General features: G+C 39.5%; 1 protein-coding gene across 1 annotated transcript; it reads right to left on the bottom strand.

Moving 5' to 3' along the window:
- Nucleotides 1–708: 708 nt before the first annotated feature.
- On the bottom strand, nucleotides 709–21,516 carry THOC3 (THO complex 3). Its single transcript, XM_045998706.1, has 6 exons — nucleotides 21,192–21,516; nucleotides 20,301–20,457; nucleotides 18,403–18,607; nucleotides 14,431–14,592; nucleotides 14,211–14,311; nucleotides 709–1,348 (listed from the first exon to the last, which is right to left on the bottom strand). Exons 1-6 carry the CDS (start codon nucleotides 21,456–21,458, stop codon nucleotides 1,185–1,187), a joined length of 1,056 nt encoding a protein of 351 aa, XP_045854662.1. The 5' UTR covers nucleotides 21,459–21,516; the 3' UTR covers nucleotides 709–1,184.
- Between the last annotated feature and the right edge of the window lie 261 nt (nucleotides 21,517–21,777).

Below are 21,777 nucleotides of genomic sequence, written 5' to 3'. Positions count from 1 at the left end.
ACGGGGAGCCTGCTTCCTCCTCTCTCTCTGCCTGCCTCTCTGCCTACTTGTGATCTCTGTGAAATAAATAAATAAAATCTTAAAAAAAAAAAAAAGGCATTAACTGACTTCTGGAACCCTGGGTAGCTCAGTGGGTTAAGCCTCTGCCTTTGGCTCAGGTCATGATCTCAGGGTCCTGGGATCAAGCCCCACATCGGGCTCTTTGCTCGGTGGGGAGCCTGCTCCCCCCCCGCCACCTGCCTCTCTGTCTATTTGTGATCTCTCTGTCAAATAAATAAATAAAATCTTAAAAAAAAAAAAAAAAAAAAAAGAATTAACTGACTTCTCCCTTCTTCACTTAGCCACCAGGGGGCACAGCCAAAATTTTAGTTCAATCAGTCAGGTCCTCATTCTTTGCGTATTTCTATTTTAATTTCCCCAATTTCAACTTTGTATTCTCATCTGTATGTCTCCTCCTGATTTTGGATTTGTTTATATTTTACCGCTTTTCTCAATGTTTACCATAAATTTCTTGTCCTCAAATCCTTTGTAGATTAAGGCAGGGTACACTTAAGCTGAAGAATTTAAGGCTTGCTATTGCACTTACACTTCATGCTGGGTCCCTGCATTTCACAGAATTCTTGGTTAGGACATTAAATGATAGAATGTCAACCTTTAATCCAATCTGAGATTTTTTTTTTTAATGCAAAACTGCAACATCTCCCAATATCTGCAACAATAATAACAAACATACCATAACTTTTAAAGTCGTAGAAGTCCCATAATTAAAGTCAGTTTTATTATATGCTCAAATCTCAAAATTATATACATTCCTTTTTACTGTAAAAAATCTCCATCCCCATCTCACCTTCTTCACTTACCCCACCCCCAAGGTAGGTACTGTCCAAGCAGAAGCAAACCCAACAAAGTCTACCATACACGCAAAGGCAGGGAAGACAGGAAGTACCCAGAGGACAAGATATGCTGGTGTTATCGTGCAGAAGCCTCCTGTGGAGGGGAAAGAACGGGAAGAGTTCACATAACAAGGGAACTGGAAGACTAACAAGACTGGCAGACTGACAAGACCTGTATAATTTATAGCAATTTACAAACACTTCATGAGCCCATCAACTCCAAGAGAAGAGACCAAACTAATACATAAAGGAAGGCCTCTGCCAGCGTCTCCTCTCCCTGAAGGCCTCCTATCAGGAGTCATTAGGAAGCCCAAACAGCTTCACAGTTCCTGCTTCCCGACTGCTGTCATATTTGCCATCTTTGTCATCACAGGCAAACGCCAGCAGAGGCCTTTTGGGGTGCCAAGCCACGGTGAAAGTCGGGGACTCACACTGCACCTCCCATAGCTTGTCTCCTATAAAAATCAATATAGAGAAACCAATCAATACGTTAATAAGAAACCACATTCATTACGTACTTGCCTACATTAACTCATTTAATCCACCTTTTTTAGGATATTTTATTTATTTGAGACAGAGAGAGCAGGAACCGGGGGTTGTGGGCAGGGGGGTCAAGGGAGAGAGTGAAGCAGACTTTCTGCTGAGCAGGGAGCCCAACATGCAGCTCAATCCCAGGACCCTGAGATCATGACCTGTGCTGAAAGCAGACACTTAACCGACTGAGCCACCCAGGTGCCCCTTATTTAATCCACCTATTAACCCTATAGGACAGATACAATCATTACCCCATTTTACACAGAACACTGAGGCAGAGAGAGAGCACAAGCCAGTAGGTGGCAGAGCAAGATCTGAATGCAGAGCCTATGAGCTAAACCTATTCTGTACTCCCTAGGAAAACAGTACCAGCAGTTAATATTTGTTGAGCACCACTTAGGAATCAGATGCATTATACTTTATAAGTAAAGTATAATCACAATGCAGCAAGGCAAGTAATGATTTTAAACCCCATTTTATAAAGGAACAAGTGACTGAACAGTTAAGTCATACCTCATAGGAGTCAGCATATGAAGTGAGTCTGTTTCCAAAGCCACAGGTCTTTCTACTAAATCACAATGCTTTGCAAACAGATTTTTTTCCTCCAAAAATGTCATTCTTCTTACTTGAAATTAAACATGACTTTTCTAAAGCCATTTTTCCTTTAGTCCCACTTTACTTTTATGTTAAAATTCATGTAATGAATCTTAAGATTAATGTAATAAAACATTAATAATGTAGTGTTATTTTGAAGTTGCAGGATACATTAAATTATATACTTCAAACTGGTCAACTATACAGTAAATTATATTTTAATAAAGCTGTTTAAAATATATGTATAATATGCACACATATGTATGTGGAGAGAGAGAGACAAAGAGAGACCCTCTTTGTTAAGTAATCCTACTTCAGGGACAGTTAACCACTTCTCATGATGCTAATATCTGGCAGTCTAGCTATATGTCTGAGCAAATTTCTATATTACACAAACATAAAGAATAGTTTCACAGGCTGCTACCCTCCTTTTACTTCTCTTCTGGCCTTTATGGCACCATTTGTCCGTCATGTGGGATTGGTTAAAATAAAGAAATTTATACAGTTCGAGAAAACCAGAGCAGACATGAAGAGGCCTCCTAAAACGTTTCCTAAATAACGATGTGGCTTCATAAACTTTAACATCTTGACAGTTTTATTGGAAAGTTTAATCTCTGAATGATAAATAAGGTGCTATCTGGGACTGACATGACAGATCACTGAAGTTCTAAAAGACTCGGTGCAATATGTATGGTGTGTCTAAAAAGCCGAAATTAAGTGGACTGTTAAAATACATGTTATCGGGACGCCTGGGTGGCTCAGTGAGTTAAAGCCTCTGCCTTCGGCTCAGGTCATGATCCCAGGGTCCTGGGATCGAGCCCCTGGGATTGGGCTCTCTGTTCAGCGGAGATCCTGCTTCCTCCTCTCTCTGCCTGCCTCTTTGCCTACTTGTGATCTCTGTCAAATAAATAAAATCTTTAAAAAAAGAAAGTCATCAGAAATAAAATTAATTCTTACTTTTACATTTAACCATTAAAAATATATAAAACACAAAACCTTATTTAACATATGACTTCAACTATACATAGTATAGTGTATGTATACACACACAGATGAATCAATGTCTATATATAAAATATCTATATAGATATTTATAAATTTATAAATATATAAATTATTTATAAATTTATATATAAATTTATAATTATATATTATATAGTATATAATTATTTATTTATAATATAAATATAAATTTATATTTATAAATATTTATAAATTTATATATAAATATATATAAATATATTTATATATAAATTTATAAATAATTTATAAATATAAATTTATAAATAATTTATAAATATAAATTTATAAATTATCTATATAGATATTTATAAATATCTATATAGATATAGATATTTATATATATCTACATATAAAAAAAGATTGGAAGGAAATATACTAATATGTTAGGAATTAGCGATCTCCAAATTATGGACCTATGTATGATTGTTAATTTCTCCTTTTAACTGCCAGCATTTTCCAAGTATTCTATACTGAGCATATATACTATTTTACAAACCAACATACAAAAACATGCTTACTGCATAAAATTCAAACAGTACCAGGGTATAGAGCAGCACTGGGAAACAGCACTGTGATGGAAACATACTACATCTGTTCTATCCAATACAGAAACCATCAGCCACATGTGGCTACTTAAGTCCTTAAAATGCGCCTAAGGTAACTAAAAAACTGAATTTTTCGTTTTATCTACTTGGTTTCAGTAATAATACTTAAGATCATAATTTAAAGTAAAATTTATCTTCTCCCAATCTTCTAAGTCTGAAATAAATTCTTTCAAAAGTCTTTCTACTATTTTAGCTTTAGTTTCTTTACCTAAGTGAGAACACATCATGTGCACTGATTGGCTACTTGCTCTGCTCATTCAGTAAAATGCCTTGCCAGTCTTGCATTTCAGCACATATGGAGCTATGTTTTTCTCCTGGCACACTGTAATATGGATGTATCGCAACTTATTTAATCAGTCTTCATAATGAAATTGAGACTATTTCCCTTTTATGTATGAAATAATGCTATAAATATAACTGTGCTTCCCTTTGATAATCATCTGACTTTTAATTTTTAGCCCAGGTTATAGAAAAGATTTTAAAAAACATTTAAAAAACATGTTAAGGGGCGCCTGGGTGGCTCAGTGGGTTAAGCCGCTGCCTTCGGCTCAAGTCATGTTCTCAGGGTCCTGGGATCGAGTCCCACATCGGGCTCTCTGCTCAGCAGTGAGCCTGCTTCCCTCTATCTCTGCCTGCCTCTCTGTCTACTTGTGATCTATCTCTCTGTCAAATAAAAAAATAATAATAATAAAAAAAAAAATAAAAAACATGTTAAGGGACGCCTGGGTGGCTCGGTTGGTTAAGCGGCTGCCTCCGGCTCGGGTCATGATCCCGGCATCCTGGGATCGAGTCCCACATCAGGCTCCGTGCTCGGCAGGGAGCCTGCTTCTCTCTCTGTCTCTGCCTGCCACTCTGTCTGCCTGTGCTCACTCTCTCTCTCTCTCTGACAAATAAATAAATAAAATCTTTAAAAAACATGTTAATGGGGCGCCTGGGTGGCTCAGTGGGTTAAGCCGCTGCCTTCAGCTCAGGTCATGATCTCAGGGTCCTGGGATCGAGTCCCACGTCGAGCTCTCTGCTCAGCAGCGAGCCTGCTTCCCTCTCTCTCTCTCTGCCTGCCTCTCTGTCTACTTGTGATCTCTCTCTGTCAAATGAATAAATAAAATCTTTTTTTTTTTTTTTTAAGATTTTATTTATTTGACAGAGAGAAATCACAAGAGAGGCAGGCAGAGAGAGAGGAAGGGAAGCAGGCTCTCCGCTGAGCAGAGAGCCCGACGCGGGACTCGATCCCAGGACCCTGAGATCATGACCTGAGCCGAAGGCAGCGGCTTAACCCACTGAGCCACCCAGGCGCCCCGAATAAATAAAATCTTAAAAAAAAAAAAAAAAAAAAAAAAAAGCAGAAGTCTGTTCTGCAATTATAAAAAAATAAAAATAAAAAAAATAAAAAACATGTTAAAAGTACGTGTCTGAACTACTTAGAAAAATTAATACAGCCATATTTGATATATTCCTGAGAGATTATATGTGAACTAAATCATATTTTAGGGGCACCTGGGTGGCTCCGAGGGTTAAGCAGCCGGCTCTTGATTTCAGCTCAGGTCATGATCTCAGGATCCTGGGATCAAGCCCTATGGTAGTCTCTATGCTCAGCAGGATGTCTGCTTGAGGATTCTCTCTCCTCCTGTCCCTCTGCCCCTGCCCCCTTTTGTGCTCTCTCTCTAAAGTGAATAAACAATTCTTAAAAAATAAAAAATAAGGGGTGTCTGGCTGGTTAAGTTGGTTAAGCATCTGCCTTCGGCTCAGGTCATGATCCTGGGGTGCTGGAATCAACCCCGCATCAGGCTCCCTGCTCAGCAGGAAGTCTGCTTCTCCCACTGCCTCTGCTGCTCTCCGCCCCCACCCCCGCCGGCTTGTGCTCTCTCTCACTCACACTCTCTAATAAATAAATAAAATCTTTTTTAAAAATAAAAATAAAATAAATCACATTTTATATGTATGAGGTGAGGTAGACAAACTTGTGCCAGGACGACATGGGAAAAACATGCGCGTGCATGCGTTGTTAAGAACAAACACTGCAATAACCTTTCTGTACGTGGTTTGGTCCTTCACAAAATGTCAGTACCTTGGACTCAAGGAGCAATCCCACTTCACTGGTTTCCCCAAAAGGATGACCCAAAGTGAAGTCCATAAGGAATATTTCCCTCAGCTTTACTTATAATGGTGCAAAGATGAGCAGCCACCATAGAGCAGGGCAACTGAAGCAGCCACAGGCTAAGTAAGTAGAGACCGGCAGTCTGAGAACATCCTGACATATTCAGCGGGGTTCGGGACTGCGTTACAAGCGACGGCAAAGCTGACATTACGAAACTGTAACATGCTAGGTGGGCAGGCACAGCCTGGAGCAGGAGAGGGTCCACACATCACACCAATACGGCAGACACAGAGGAGCTGCGTATCGAATGGCTGGACAAAACTTAGCACAATGTCGTCAACAGTGGCATTTTTAAATGGCGGAATTTCAATTTTTTTTACTTTGCTCTTTGAAGTCTTCTATACAGTTTAAATGCTTTTACTAAAGCATCATGTATTTCCAAAAACAATAAAGCTACAATACAAAACAAATCTGAGGGTAATGACAGAAGATGGCAGAGTAGGAGGATCCTGAGCTCACCTCCTCCCACAGACACACTAAGGCAACAAGTGCATCTACTGCAATTAACTCTGAAAATGATCTGAAGACCAGCAGAAGAGATCTTCCCACAGCTGACCACAGAGACAAGGCCACACTGAAAGGGTAGAAGGGGTGGAGACATGGCCGGGAACCAAACCCCTGTGCAAAGAACCGCCAACAGGAGAGCCATCACAAGCATGGAGGAGTGAAAGGGATCAGATCCCACCCAGGGCAATACTGGCTGTTAAGGACCTACGCTGACAAGTTCCCATCATGTCTGGCTTTGAAAATCAGCAGGAGCTTTAGAAATCAGCGCGGCTTAACTCCGGTTGAACTGACAGGCAAAAGAGCCAGCAGCACACTACTAAGTATCTCAGCCGGAGATGGCACTGAAGCCGCAGCTTTAAAAGCGCCTAGAGTATACATGGAGATATTTACTAAGTAATTTTAGGGTGTGTGCAGGAAGGGCAAACATGTGCAGATTTTTCCAGGAATAAAAAAGTGTTGGTAGGTGCCATTTTTCTTGCCCACCGTGAGCCTAGATAGCTAGATTCTTGCAGAAGCCAATTCTAACACTCTCCTTGTTAGCAACACATGCCCCACGCCAGCATTCCCCTACCACCCACCCTACCCAGCCCACTGGCCTCCACAGGCACCCCTCCAAGGCAGCTCCTCCCCTGCCATATCCAGCAGGCAGGCCCACATGGGACGGGGACCCCACCAAAGTGACTCCTCACCCAGAGGACAGGGGAGATAATCCTATGCACTAGCTTGCCTACAGTTCCTACAGCTGGGCCTCTTAGCTGGCTCCCCAAAGAACAAGGCCTGCCCTTGCATGTACCTGCAGCTGTCACACAGGCTAATTACACACAGCAGACTGAGAGCCAACCCCACCCACCACTGAGCCCATGGCAGCTGTAGCCAGGCCTCTCCACAGTACAGGAAGCAAACTGCCCAGTGCGCCTGCAGCAGGCAAAGTAGGTCAGTGCAGCCAACTGGGCTGAGAGCCAGTCCCCCCCACCCCCCCGCATCAGCATGCCCATAGCAATCACAGCTCAACCACAGAAGGAAGGTGCACACAGCCCATAGAGGGGACAGCCCTAGCATGCCTGGTTCTCGTGACCAGGGCAGATACCATACAGGACACCACAGGACCCCTTCTATGTAAAGTCACTACTTTCAAGGTCAGGAGATGTAGCTGACCTACCTAACATACAGAAACAAACACACAGTTAGACAACTGAGGAGACTGAGGGATATGTCCCAAATGAACAAACAAGACAAAAATCACGGAGAAAGGACTAAACAAAATGGAGATACGTGATATGCCTGATGGGAAGTTTAAAGTAATGCTCCTAAAGATATTCAACTGGACTTGAGAAAACAGTGGATGAACTCCGTGAGAACTTCAACAAAGAGACAGAAAATGTAATACAGTAACTGAAATGAAAAATAACACCAAAGGAAATCAACAGCAGATTGGGTGGTGCAGAAGAACGGATCAGAGATCTTGAGGACAGGGTAATAGAAAGCAACTAAGGTGAACAGCAAAAAGACAAAAGAATAATAAAAGTGAGAACAGGTGAAGGAACCTCTACAACACCATCAAGCATGATAACATTTGCTTCATAGGAGTCCATGAAGGAGGAGAGAGAGGAAAGGGGGCAGGAAATGTATTTGAAGAGGTAATGACTGAAAGCTTCCTGAATCTGAGGAAGGAAACACACATCAGATCCAGGAAACAAAGAAAGCTCCAAACAAGATGAACCCAAAAAGGTTCACACCAAGACACATAATAATTAAAATGGCAAAAATTAAAGATAAAGAGAGAATCTTCAAAGCAGCAAGAGAAAAGCAGTCACATATAAGAGAAAACCCATAAGGCTATAGGCTGATCTCAGCAAAAATTCTGCAGGCCAGAAGGGAGTGGCCATGATACATTCAAAGGGCTGGAAGGAAAGAACCTACAACCAAGAATACTCTACCTGGCAAGGCTATCATTCTGACAAGGCTATCATTCAGAATTGAAGGAGATAACGAGTTTCCCAAACAAAAAGGAGTTCATCACCACTAACCCAGCCTTACAAGAAATATTTAAGGAAATTCTTTAAGTGAAAAGAAAAGGCCATGATTAGAAGAAAATTATGAAAGAAAAAATTTCATTAGTAAAAGCAAACATATGATTAAAGTTAGTGGACTAATCACTTATAAAGCCATTATGAAGGTTAAAACACAAAGCAGTAAAATCAATTACATCTACAAAAATTACTCAAGGGATACACAAAATAAAAAGATATATAATATGACATACACATAAAATGTTGAGGGGGAGTAAAAATTCAGTGCTTTTTGGAATGTGTCCAAGCTTAAGCAACTAACAATATAGAGCGCTACACACATAGGATGTTATTTATGACTCCATGGTAACCACAAATCAAAAACCTTTAATAGATATATAAAAAAATAAAGAGAAAGTAATCCAAACATAACATTAAAGAAAGCCATCAACCACAAGGAAAAAGAGCAAGAGAAGAAAGGAACAAAGAAGAACCACAAAACAACAGAAAACAATGAACAAAATGGCAATAAATACATACCTATGAATAATTACTCAAATGTAAATTGACTAAACAGTCTAATCAAGAGATACAGGGTGACTGGATGGCTGAAAAAACAAGACTCAACTACATGCTGCCTACAAGACTCACTTCAAACCTAAAGACACACAGGGACTGAAAGTGACAGGACGGTAAAAGATATTCCATGTAGACGGAAGTGAAAAAAAAGCTGGGGCAGTGATATTTTTATCAGACAAAGGCAACCCTCTCAGGCCCCCTTCCTCCTCGAGACTTTTGTACTATCACTTTGCTATTGCCCAATAAACTTTGCCTTGCTGTCCACCAAAAAAAAAAAAAAAAAAAGATAGAAAATTATCAGACAAGATACACTTTGCAACAAAGACTATAGCAAGAGACAAAAAGAGGAATTAAATAATGATAAAGGAATCAATCCAATGAGAGGATATAACAATTGTAAGTATCTACGTACCTAACATAGGAGATAGGAGCATCTAAAAACATAGAGTGAATACTAACAAACATAAAAGGAGCAATTGACAGTAATACAATAGTAGGGGACTTTAACACCATACTTACATCAATGGACAGATCATCCTGACAGAAAATCAACAAAAAGCACGTTAGACCAGATGGACTTTACAGATATATACAGAACATTCCATTCAAAAACAAAAGAATATACATTATTTTCAAGCGCACATGGAATATGCTCCAGTATGGATCATATATGGTAGGCCATAGAACAAGTTGCAATGAATTTAAGACTGAAATTTTATCAAGCATCTTTTTTTTTTAAGATTTTATTTATTTATTTTACAGAGAGAGAGAGAGACAGCAAGAGACAAAATACAAGCAGGGGGAGTGGGAAAGGGGTTCCCGCTGGGCAGGGAGCCCAATGTGGGGCTAGATCCCAGGACCCTGGGACCACGAACTGGGCCAAAGGCAGATGCCCAAAGACTGAGCAACCCAGGCACCCCTATCAAGCATCTTTTCTGACCCACAAAGGTATGAAACTAGGAATCAATTACAAGAAAAAAAAAACTGGAAAAAAACACAAACATACAGAAGAGCTAAACAACATAAAAACCAAAGTGTCAATGAATAAATCAAAGAGGAAATTTTTTTTAAAATGAAGACAAATAAAAATGGAAACACAACAATCCAAAATCTCTGGGATCCAGCAAAAGCAGTTCTAACAGGAAAGTTTATGCTAATACAGGCCTACCTTACGAAACAAGAAAAAAATCCCAAATAAACAAATTAACCTTACATCTAAAGGAGCTACAAAAAGAACAGAGCCCGAAGTTAGTAGAAGGAAGGAAACAAAAAAGATTAAGCAAAAATAAATGAAATAGATACTAAAAAAACATCGGAAAAGATCCATGAAACTAAGAGCTGGTTCTCTGAAATCATAAGCAAGTTTGATAAACCTTTACCAGACACATCAAGAAGAGAGAGAACTCAAATAAATGAATTCAGAAATGAAAGAAGAAATAACTGATACCACAAAAATACAAAGGGTTATATGAGAATACTATGAAAAATTATACGCCAACAAACTGGACAACCCAAAAGACTGGATAAATTCCTACAAAGATACAATATTCCAAAACTAAACCAAGAAGAAAGAGAAAATTTGGACAGACCAATTACTAGTAATGAAATTGAACTGGTAATCAAAACATTCCCAAAAAACAAAACTCCAGGACCAGATGGATTCACAGGTGCATTCTATCAAACACTTAAAGAACAGTTAATACCTATTCTTCTCAAACTATTCCAAAAAATAGGCAAGGAGGAGGGGCGCCTGGGTGACTCAGTGGGTTAAGCCGCTGCCTTCGGCTCAGGTCATGATCTCAGGGTCCTGGGATCGAGCCCCACATCGGGCTCTCTGCTCAGCAAGAGGCCTGCTTCCTCCTCTCTCTCTCTGCCTGCCTCTCTGCCTACTTGTGATCTCTCTCTGTGTGTCAGATAAATAAATAAAATCTTAAAAAAAAAAAAAATAGGCAAGGAGGAAAAACTTCCAAATTCATTCTATGAGGCCAGCATTACCCTGATACCGCAACCAGGTAAAGACACTACGAAAAAAAACCAAAAAAACAAAACAACAAAAAGCAAAAAACTGCAAGCCAACATCCCTGAAGAATATAGATGCAAGAATCCTCAATAAAATATATTAGCAAACCAAATTCAACAATACATTAAAAAGATCATACACCATGATCAAGTGGTATTTATTCCAGTATGGTTCAATATTTGCAAATAAATCAATGTGATATATCACATCAATAAGAGGAAGGATAAAAACCATATGATCATTTCAATAGACACAGAAAAACCATTTGACAAAAATAAACACCCATTGTTGATAAAAGTTCTCAACAAAATGGATTTAGAGGAAACACACTTCAACATATAAAGACCATATATGAAAAACCCACAGATAACATCACACTCAATGGTGAAAAACTGAAAGCTTTTCCCCTAAGATCAGGAACAAGACAAAGATGTCTACTCTCACCATTTTATTCAACACAGTTTTGGAAGTCCTGGCCACAGCAATCAGACAAGAATAAAAAAAAGGAACCCAAATTGGTAAGAAAGAAGTAAAACTGTTAGTATATGCACATGACATGATACTATATATAGAAAACTGTAAAGACTCCACAAAAAGTATTAGAAAAAATGAATTCAATAAAGTTGCAGGCAACAAAATTAATATACAGAAATCTGTTGCATTTCTATACACTAATAATGATGTAGTAGGAAGAAAAATTAAGAAAACAATCCCATTTACAATTGCACCTAAAAGAATAAATCACCTGGGAATACATTTAACCACAGAGGGGAAAGACCTATACTCTAAAAACTATCAGACACTGAAGAAAGAAATTGAAGGTGACACAAATAGAAAAATAAACCATGCCCAGGACTGGAAGAATTAATATTGTTATAATGTCCATACCATCCAAAGCAATCTACAGATTCAATGCAGTCCCTATCAAAATACCAGTATTTTTCACAAAACTAGAACAAATAATCCCAAAATTTATATGGAACCAAGAAAGACTCTGAGCAACGAAAGCAATGTTAAGAAAGAACAAAGCTGGAGGTATCACAATCCCAGATTTCAAAATATACTACAAAGCTATGGTAATCAAAACAGTGTGGCACTGGCACCAAAACAGATATGCTAGATCAATGGAACAGGATAGAGAGCCCAGAAATAAACACACACTTAATATGATCATTAATCTACAACAAAGGAGACAAGAATATGCAATGGAAAAAACACAGTCTCTTCAAAAAATGGTGCTGGGAAAACAGGACAACTACATTCAAACAAATGAAATTGGACCACTTTTCTTACACCATACACAAAAATAAGCTCAAAATGGACTAAAGACTTAAATGTGAGATATGAAACAATAGAACTCCTAAAAGAAAACTCAGGCAGCAATCTCTTGAACATCAGCTTTAGCAATGTATTTATGAGTATGTCTCCTCAAGCAAAGAGAAACAAAAGCAAAAATAAAATACTAGGACTACACCAAAATAAAAAGCTTCTGCATAGCAAAGGAAACCATCAACAAAACAAAAAGGCAACCTACTGAATGGGAGAAGATACTTCCAAATAATAAATCCAATAAGAGGTTAATATCCAAAATATATAAGACAATTCTATACTCAACACTAAAAAAAAAACAAAAACAAAAAAAGGAGGCTGATTAAAAAAATGGGGGTGCCTGGTAGATTTCGGCTCAGGTCATGATCGCAGGGTCCAGAGATTGAGCCCCATGTCAGGATCCACACTCAGCAGGGAGTCTGCTTGAGATTCTTTCTGCCCCTTCCTCCAGGCCCGCTCATGTTCTCTCTCTCCCAAATGGGAGAGTCTTTTAAAAAAAAAAAAGGTGCAGGGGGAGGGGACAAAAAAACTAGACAGACAATTTTCCAAAGGAGACACACAGATGACCAACAAACATGAAAAGGTGCTCACATCAATGATCATCAGGGAAATGCACATACAATGAAATACCACCTCACACCTACCAAAATCGCTAGTATCAAAAAGATAATAAAAAACAAACGGTGAGGATGTAAAGAAGAAGGAATCCTCATACACTGCTGGTGGGTATATAAATTGGTGCAGCCACTGTAGAAAACAGTATGGAGCTTTCTCGAGAAATTAAAAATAGAAATATATGATCCAATAATTCCACTACTGGGTAATTACCTAAAGAAAACAAAATACTAATTCAAAAAGGTATGTGCACCCCTATGTTTATTGCAGCATTATTTACAATAGCCACAATATGGGAGCAACCTAAGTATCCATGGATAGACAAATGAATAAAGAAGATCTGATATATATATATATATATATATATATATATACACAATGGAATATTAGTCAGTCATAAAGAAAGAATGAGATCTTGCCATTTATGAGAACATGGGGTGGGCCTAAGGGTTATTAAACTAATAAATAAATCAGGAAAGACAAATACCATATGATTTCACTTGTACATGAAATCTAAAAAACAAAACAATAAACAAACAACAGAAACAGATTCATAATTAAAGAAAACTGCTGGGTGCCAGAGGAGAGAAAGCTCGGGTGATGAGTGAAATATTAAGAGGTACAAACTTCCAATTATAAAATAAATACAACCTGAAGATATAAAGTATAGCAACAGGAACATAGTCAATAATATTATAATAATGTTATATGGTGACAGATGATGACTACATTTATGGTGATCAATGACTAATGTGTATGTCTGTCAAATCACTGTCATACATGGAACTAATTAATATCATATGTCAATCATACTTTGATAATAAAAAATTAATAAAAATAAGTAAAGCTAAGGAAATTCTTTCGTAAAATGAATACTCTCCTCTCATTTTTCTATTTTCAAATTCTACTGGTTGTTTTTAAAGCAAATCACATGTATTTTGTTAATTCCTAAGATTATTTTAAGTTCACATACAGGTAAAATATAGAAAAAAAAGTATACCACAACACTAAAAGAGATTGTATTTAGAGGTGGACCACAAGTACCACTTTTTTCTTCCTCCTATTTTCCATATTTTAAAAATTTCATAACAGAAGAATTAAAAGTTAATAAAATGCAAAATATTTTCCTAAATCACTTTTTTTCAAACCTGCTCCTTTCTGAACTCTTTGCTCCCTTATGACCTGACTATAATAGTCCTAATAAACAAAGCTGTCTTAAGAAGAAAATTCATTTATGCTAATGCAAGTGAAGTAGTAATGTCTAATGAAAACACATGACAGGAAAAGTCTTGATGGCCAACAGATGACAGACAGAAGACTCACTATGGTAGTGAGAGTATCAGTTACCTGTCTCTACTTCAGCAATGTCAATAAAATGATCTTCTGAGGCTGATGCCAGCATTTTTCCATCGTGACTAAAACTGAGGGTCCTCACAGGCCAATCCAGCCTATAACAGAGTGGAGACAGGACATGTTAGAATAACCCAGTAAGTGTAGGGCACAATTTCATCCAAAATAAAGTCAAATTAATTTATCCAACAAGGAAAGTGCCAGCAGAGCTGCTTACCTAGAAAAGCACCGAACACAAACCAACTCATCCACATCCCAGAGGCTGACCAAAGCATCTGCACTTCCCGTGGCAAAATACTTCCCCATGGGGTCAAACTTGATACAGATGCAGTTGGAAGGATGGGCATTGATAGATTGCACAGGCTTCAGCTCTGGGTAGCTGAGAAACAAGACAGACAGCAATTAAACTATGGGAAGAGGACTATGGTACTAAGACGACAACAGGAGATACTAAAGAAGAAAATCAAAGACAACAAACCAAGTATCAGACTGTAATTCAAACAAACTTTCCTGGAGTTTAAAAAAAAAAAAAAAATTATGGGGCGCCTGGGTGGCTCAGGGCATTAAGCCTCTGCCTTCGGCTCAGGTCATGGTCTCAGGGTCCTGGGATCGAGCCCCACATCAGGCTCTCTGCTTGGCAGGGAGCCTGCTTCCCCCTCTCTCTATGCCTGCCTCTCTGCCTACTTGTGATCTCTCTGTCAAATAAATAAAATCTTTAAAAAAAAATTAGATTATCATCAGACCTTTCTGACTGTAAGACTTTATGCCAAAAGAAAATGGGATAATATATAGATATACGAGCAAGAAAATAGGAATCAAGGATTTTTATATCTAGCAAAACTATCAATTACAAAGAGCTCAATTACTAAACACAATTAAATATCTGTAAGTTTTATAAGTATGTAAGTTATAAGTATGAACTTAAAGAATATTGTCCCATGAACCCTTCCTGAGGAATCTAAAGAATGAACTTTGACAATCAAAATGACTAGAGACTTAGCATGGGACTGGTGATGAGCATTACATATACAGCTTCTTGTAGAAACTATAGATATAAAAGAAAGGCATAGTACATAGTAGCTCTACACTCTGATAATATAGTATTAACTATTTTTTTTAATGGAAGAAAAATGAGGAAAACAATGCAAAAAGCAAAATTTACTATTTTAAGTAATCACATTGGTGGTGGTAGTGGTAATACTATTATTCTGAGATACCTCTATGTGTAACATGGAGAAAGGTAATAATTAATCATGGGATTTTTTTTTTTTTTTAAATATTTTATTTTATTTATTTAACAGAGAGAGAGATCACAAGCAGGCAGAGAGGCAGGCAGAGAGAGAGGAGGAAGCAGGCTTCCTGTGGAGCAGAGAGCCTGATGCGGGGCTTGATCCCAGGACCCTGAGATCATGACCTGAGCCGAAGGCAGTGGCTTAATCCACTGAGCCACCCAGGCGCCAATCATGGGATATTTTAATTCTATAATCCCAGTGTTCTTGAGAATCAGAATACTCAAATACTCAGTTTGAAAGGAAAGAGTTATTTATAATATAGAAGATGTTTAGTAGGATTCTTTTTTTTTTTTAAAGATTTTATTTATTTATTTGACAGAGAGAGAGAAAGACCACAAGTAGGCAGAGAGGCAGATGGGGGGTGGGGGAGCAGGCTCCCTGCTGAGCAGAGAGCCCGACACAGGGCTCGATCCCAGGGCCCTGAGACCATGACCTGAGCTGAAGGCAGAGGCTTTAACCCACTGAGCCAACCAGGTGCCCCCAGTAGGATTCTACTAGTCCTGAATTTTAGTTCAATGTTATCAACATAAATTCACAATTCACATATTTTGATCTTTAAAAATAAACAATTATATGTCCTTGCTCTGTCCACAGGAAAGGTCTAGAAATAATGACCAAACCAACAATATGGACATCTGTAGTTCCAGTACCTTTTCTCAGAAAAAAAATCCAGGGATTCTTAGAGAATTTTCTGATTAAAGGTCTGAGCCAGGAAACATACAAGATGAACCTGGGATATCCTGTCCTACCAGAGAGCAACAAACTGAAGACTACCTGGATTATGTTAACAAAAAAAAAAAAGACTCAGGAACAACTTGAAGAGGCTCCCATTAGCTGAAGAAGGGATAATTTGAGTTTCCATATAGATAATTACTCCAATAGACTGAAACACATCTACCATGCTTAAGTACAAGAGTTTACAGTAAGTCTTTTTTTTTTTAATTTTATTTATTTGAGAGAGAGAGAGAGAGATCACAAGTAAGCAGAGAGACAGGCAAAGAGAGAGGGGGAAGCAGGCTCCCTACCCGGCAGAGAGCCCAATGAGGGGCTCAATCCCAGGACCCTGAGATCATGACCTGAGCCGAAGGCAGAGGCTTAATCCACTGAGCCACCCAGGCGCCCCTACAGTAAGTCTTAAAAATAAAACCTAGCTGATCATCTTTGGAGGTGATGGGGAGCTAATTCATTACCTGATGACAAAGGGAAAGAACGATTTATCCTGCCTTTTCTAAGTGAACTATATTATTAAATAACAAAACAGTAAATGAGAGGAAGTATCTTATATTCCAACAAATAAATAAGCACACAGAATCAGCAAAATCCAGACTAGGAGAATCTCTGCAGGTTAACAGTCTAGTTTTCCAACAGCTATATTATACGTAAAAGAGGATGAAGAGCAACCTAGTAGTTTAACACATTTAAAAGACATCAAATTTTTTTAAATAGACAAAACTAGAATGTCTAGAAATGCATATTTGGTAGCTATAACTATAAAGAAATACTATAAAAATCGAAATAGTGTTTCCTTTTGAGGACTAGAACAAAGGACATGGAGGGACTTCTGGGACACAGCAAATATTTCTTGACCTGGGCGGGGTTACACAGATAATAGTTCGTTAAGCTATGTGTTGTTTGAAGTGGTTTTCTGTGTATGTGTTTTATTTCCTAATTGAAAGTCTTTAAAAAAAAAAAAAGTATAGAACACCAATTTGAGTAAAATTCAAGTTGCTAAACACAGGTTTCCAGCCTTTTATACAATCTGGTCCCAGATTATATTTCAACTTTATCTTCCCATTTTCAGGCCCTCCCTTCAGATACCTTATCTGACACTATTCCCAGCAACTCTGATCTACCAACTACTCTCCATATAGGCCATGTTCATTCACACCTTTACCCATTGTATGGTTCCCTTCTGCTGATTTTTAAATTCTACTCAGTTTTCAAGGTCAAGCTCAGAAGCTGCCTCTTTCAATCCCCAACTCCCATAGTCAATATAAGTTTCTTTGCCTGGGATTCCAAAGCAAACTCCAAGCCTCTCTAAAAGAACCTATTTCACATTGCCTTGCACTGCCCACCCAGAACAGCAGAAAGAACAAAGTCGACAGACCTGAATTTCAATTCCAACATTTCATTCATTTACAGAATAAATATTTATGGAGATCCTAACTCTGTGTAGCAAGTATTAAGGTAGGAACTAGGGTTTCAACAGTAAACAAGTTACACATGGTCCCTACCTTCACGGAATTTATATAGTCTAATGGCAGATACAGATTAAGTAAACATTTATTATAGGGGCACCTGGGTGGCCCAGTCAGTTAAGCATCTGCCTTTGGCTCAGGTCATGATTCTGGGTCCTAGGATCAAGCCCCGCACTTGGCTCCCTGCTTAGTGGGGAGCCTGCTTTTCCCTCTCCCTCTGCTGCTCCCCCTGCTTGTATACTCTGTCAACTAAACAAATAAAATCTTTAAAACAAACACACATTTAATTATAATACGAATGAGAAATGCTGCCAACAAGAAGTACATAAAATAAGCTTTTAAGCTGGGGAGGTAGGAAAGTAGTGAAGATGGCTGCCCTGGAGAGAAAGTGATATTTAAGCAGAGACTTTACAGGTACAAATTAACCATAATTCAAGGTGTATCTAGTTGACTAGTAATTTAAACTCTCTGAATCCCAGATCCTCATCTATCAAATAAGACTCAAATAACAACCCCAGAGAATTTCTGAGGACTCAGTAAATACAAGGTGCCTGGCTCAAAGGTGCTCAACAGAGGTTACGATTCTTAATTATCATTTGTCTTTTAAGCTCCTCAGGCCAGGCTTGCATCTAATTCACTCTGTATCCATACAGCACCCAGCACAAAAATATGACAGTCCCTAAGCTAGAACCCTCTCACCTGAGGATGTTGATACAACCATTGCCATTCGTCAGGAAGAACATGTTGTTGTCATTATTCCAGGAGATTTCATTGACTTCAAACTTGAACTGCTCCTCTGCTTTTGAACGGTGTGTCTTGGCATCAATAAAGGTCACCACATCATCCTTGTTGCCTACAGCAATGGTCTGCCCATCAGGACTCCAGCAGATATTAATGTTCTCCCCTGGAAACCCAGATATAATCAGCAAGCTACTGTTTGCCTATAATCCTGCAGTTAACTTTTTTTTAATCCGATGAAGACCAGAGCTATCTCCAAATCTCATTCACCAAGGTCCTAGTCAATAGAAGGGAATGACTACTTACTCACCAATTATGAGTCCAGCACTTTCATCTACAAATTTCCCCCTGTGCACTCTCATGATAATTCTCTAAGGAACACTTTATTATCCCTATATTACATATGAAGATATGAAAGATATGAGAGGTGAGCCAAAGTGTCAAAGCCATGAAGTAACAGACCCAAGATCTAAACCAGATTTGACTCCAAAGCCCCCTAGTCTCATACCAGCATTTCCCAAACTCTAGTCATTCACATACCACTTTTCCAATTTTTGTCCTATCCATGTTAGCTGTAAGTATATATAAATATATATATAGCTATATATAACAGCTATATTTCTTTATTCAAGACTTTTCTTAAAAGTGACTCAAAATTTTTCAGTTAAATAAATTCAGTTTCCATTTAGCAATAAATTCTATGGGCCAGTTCTTCTTTTCTGGTAGGCATTAAAATACATACACAGTCGGTTTTTAATGTTCATCCACGTGCTACCTAATTCACTCAAGCATCACCAGTTGTCTACTTGGAGAAAGCACTACAAGATTCCAACTCCAGGGACAAGTCTTGTAAACAAATTCCAGTGGCCCACAGTGAACATGTCAATTAAAAATTTCACCAACTTGGGGCACCTGGGTGGCTCAGTGGGTTAAGCCTCTGCCTTCGGCTCAGGTCATGATCTCAGGGTCCTGGGATCGAGACCCACATCGGGCTCTCTGCTCAGTGGGGGGCCTGCTTCATCCTCTCTCTGCCTGCCTCTCTGCCTAGTTGTGATCTCTCTCTGTCAAATAAATAAATAAAATCTTTAAAAAAAAAATTTCACCAACTTTATCAATTCTATGCATATATTTTCACATTTTATTTTCTACAACATATCTTAAAATGCATTAGGAGGCATCTCAAAATTTTTGGTGTATGATGGTTATCTAGAAAACTTTATTTTCCTTCCTAACAATGCATAAAATATTGGTGCATGTTATAATCAATGACACGTTAGTCAATAAAACATAGTAAGTGACCTCAAGGTTTATAGGACAATACCTGGTGAAGAACAGATTCTGTAAATGTACTGTACAACTTCCAAGTCATCTTCTCCCAGACCACCAAGACCATTCATTCCCAAGATCAGTCATTCTGGCCTATCAGCGTTTCCTAAATTCTCCATCTATCTACACATGAAGCTCCTTCCTAGAGCTGCCCCCCAACCATCCCCCATGCACTGTACTCTGACCACTAAATCCCTATTAGCTATTCTAATAGTATGCTCAAATTCCGTGAGGTCTTGCCTGTCCCCACAGGCAAGGGTCAGACTTAAGCATTTCCATTCTAGGTATCCATCTTGTAGACTCTTCAGTGTAAGATGAACCATATCATATCATGTTAGGTTTTTTTCTTTAACACATATGTCTCTCTCCCTGCACTAAACCTAATACAGGTCCTGGGAGCTAGAAATTGTCTTATTCAGCCCAGGATATCCCACACCTAACACAAGGCCACACACAAAGAAGATACTTGGGAAATGCTTGTTGAATGACTATAAGCAGCTTATCTTCCTACTGCCCTCTCTCTCAAGAGTCACCTTTAGTGTTCACAGTGGCAATGCATTTTGTAGTCCTCACATCCCAGATGCGAATGGTTTTGTCTCCAGATGCTGTGACAAAGAGGTCAGGATTACTTGGATGCCAACAAAGCTGGTCCACACTATCCCCATGTCCCCGATAATTATTTTCTTTGACCTGAAAGAACAGAATCCAAATGCCACTTCACACATAAGTACCTGCCTCCACATGTAACTTCTAAACCTTATTCAAACCAAGGTACCTTGTGGCAAAGAAAAAGCCAGACAATTTAAAAAATTTTTAAATTCTTTTAAACTCCTTCCCCAATATCCTCCTCCCTTCCTCTCCAATCACTCTGAATTGTTCTGAGATTTGGATTCCACATCAATGTCCTAATTCTTTTGCCCTCCCTGGCCTTCCTCCTTCTTTCTGGTTCTCCACATTTACTCTACCAAGGTTCCCAATCTTCTTGTTCACTCCCACAGGAAGCCTCCTTACCACCATAGGGACGCCACCACCACCACAGCCCCTAACCACTTCTCACCACCACACAACTCCTTCCTACCCCTGTCATATACTCCCACCTCACTCGAGTCCCATCTACCCTCCTCACCACCAGTCCTCATCCTCTCCTCGTCTCCACTCCCAGCTCATCTTTACACCTCCTTACTGCTACACTCCCTCACACCCCCACCTCCCTCTTACCACCACCATCTTCTTCTCCTCCACATTCCCTCCAGATCCCTAATCATTACCCTTGTCACTCCCGCACTCCTCCAGCGTGCACTACACAACCCCCTTCTCCCCACACCCCTCTCTTCTCCTCGCCTCCATCCTGCATTCTCTCCAACACCACACCTGGCTTTACCACAGCCCCTCTCTCTGGCCTGGGCCGGTCCCTGACTGCTTACCAACCGGTCCTTCTCCAGCAAGAATACGCTGGCCGTCTTGTCGAAAGACCCCGAGGCCAAGCGACGCCCATCGCAGCTCCAGGCCACAGAGTGCACCTTGGCGCTATGTGCAGGGAACTCGCGAGTCTTGCTGTGGCCGCGGAACAGCTCCTGCATTCCCAGCACGTAGCGTGTTGGGCCGCTGGTCACTGAGCACCAGGGAGCCATTGAACCAGGACCGCTCTGACCAAGCGCGGAGGGCCCCATAGCCGCCGCCGCCACCGCCATGGCGAGATCCCAGGAAGCCGCGTTCCTACCGCCACCTTAACGCAGTCAGTCCTGCCGCCGCCGCCGCACGCATGCGCCTGGAAGAGAGGCTCTTTCCTGCACAGCCGCAATGCGGGCCATCCGGGCAGGGACTACAGATCCCGGCATGCAGCGCGCGCGCTCCCTTTTCAAATAGGAATGATTACAATTTAAGCTTCCTTCAGTTAGAGATTCTGGAGGTTTAAGGGCTTATTTCCCCCTTACCTACGGCCTGGAAGATATATTTATATCTTGTTTAATTTAAAAAAGGAAAACCAACAATATCCTCCCAAACTTCAAT

Source organism: Meles meles, chromosome 3 (genome assembly GCF_922984935.1).
Source record: "Meles meles chromosome 3, mMelMel3.1 paternal haplotype, whole genome shotgun sequence".
NCBI classification, from domain to species: domain Eukaryota; kingdom Metazoa; phylum Chordata; class Mammalia; order Carnivora; family Mustelidae; genus Meles; species Meles meles.
Note: the sequence above shows the minus strand (reverse complement) of the source record. Positions and strands in the feature narration are given on the sequence as shown.

Coding starts and splice junctions, on each gene's coding strand:
- THOC3 (XM_045998706.1), bottom strand. CDS start 21,458: ATGGCGGTGGCGGCGGCGGCTATGGGGCCCTCCGCGCTTGGTCAGAGC. Junction 18,608..20,300: donor TGCCACTGTGAACACTAAAG/GTGACTCTTGAG, acceptor CTGGGTTTCCAG/GGGAGAACATTAATATCTGC. Junction 14,593..18,402: donor GGTTGTATCAACATCCTCAG/GTGAGAGGGTTC, acceptor CTTGTTTCTCAG/CTACCCAGAGCTGAAGCCTG.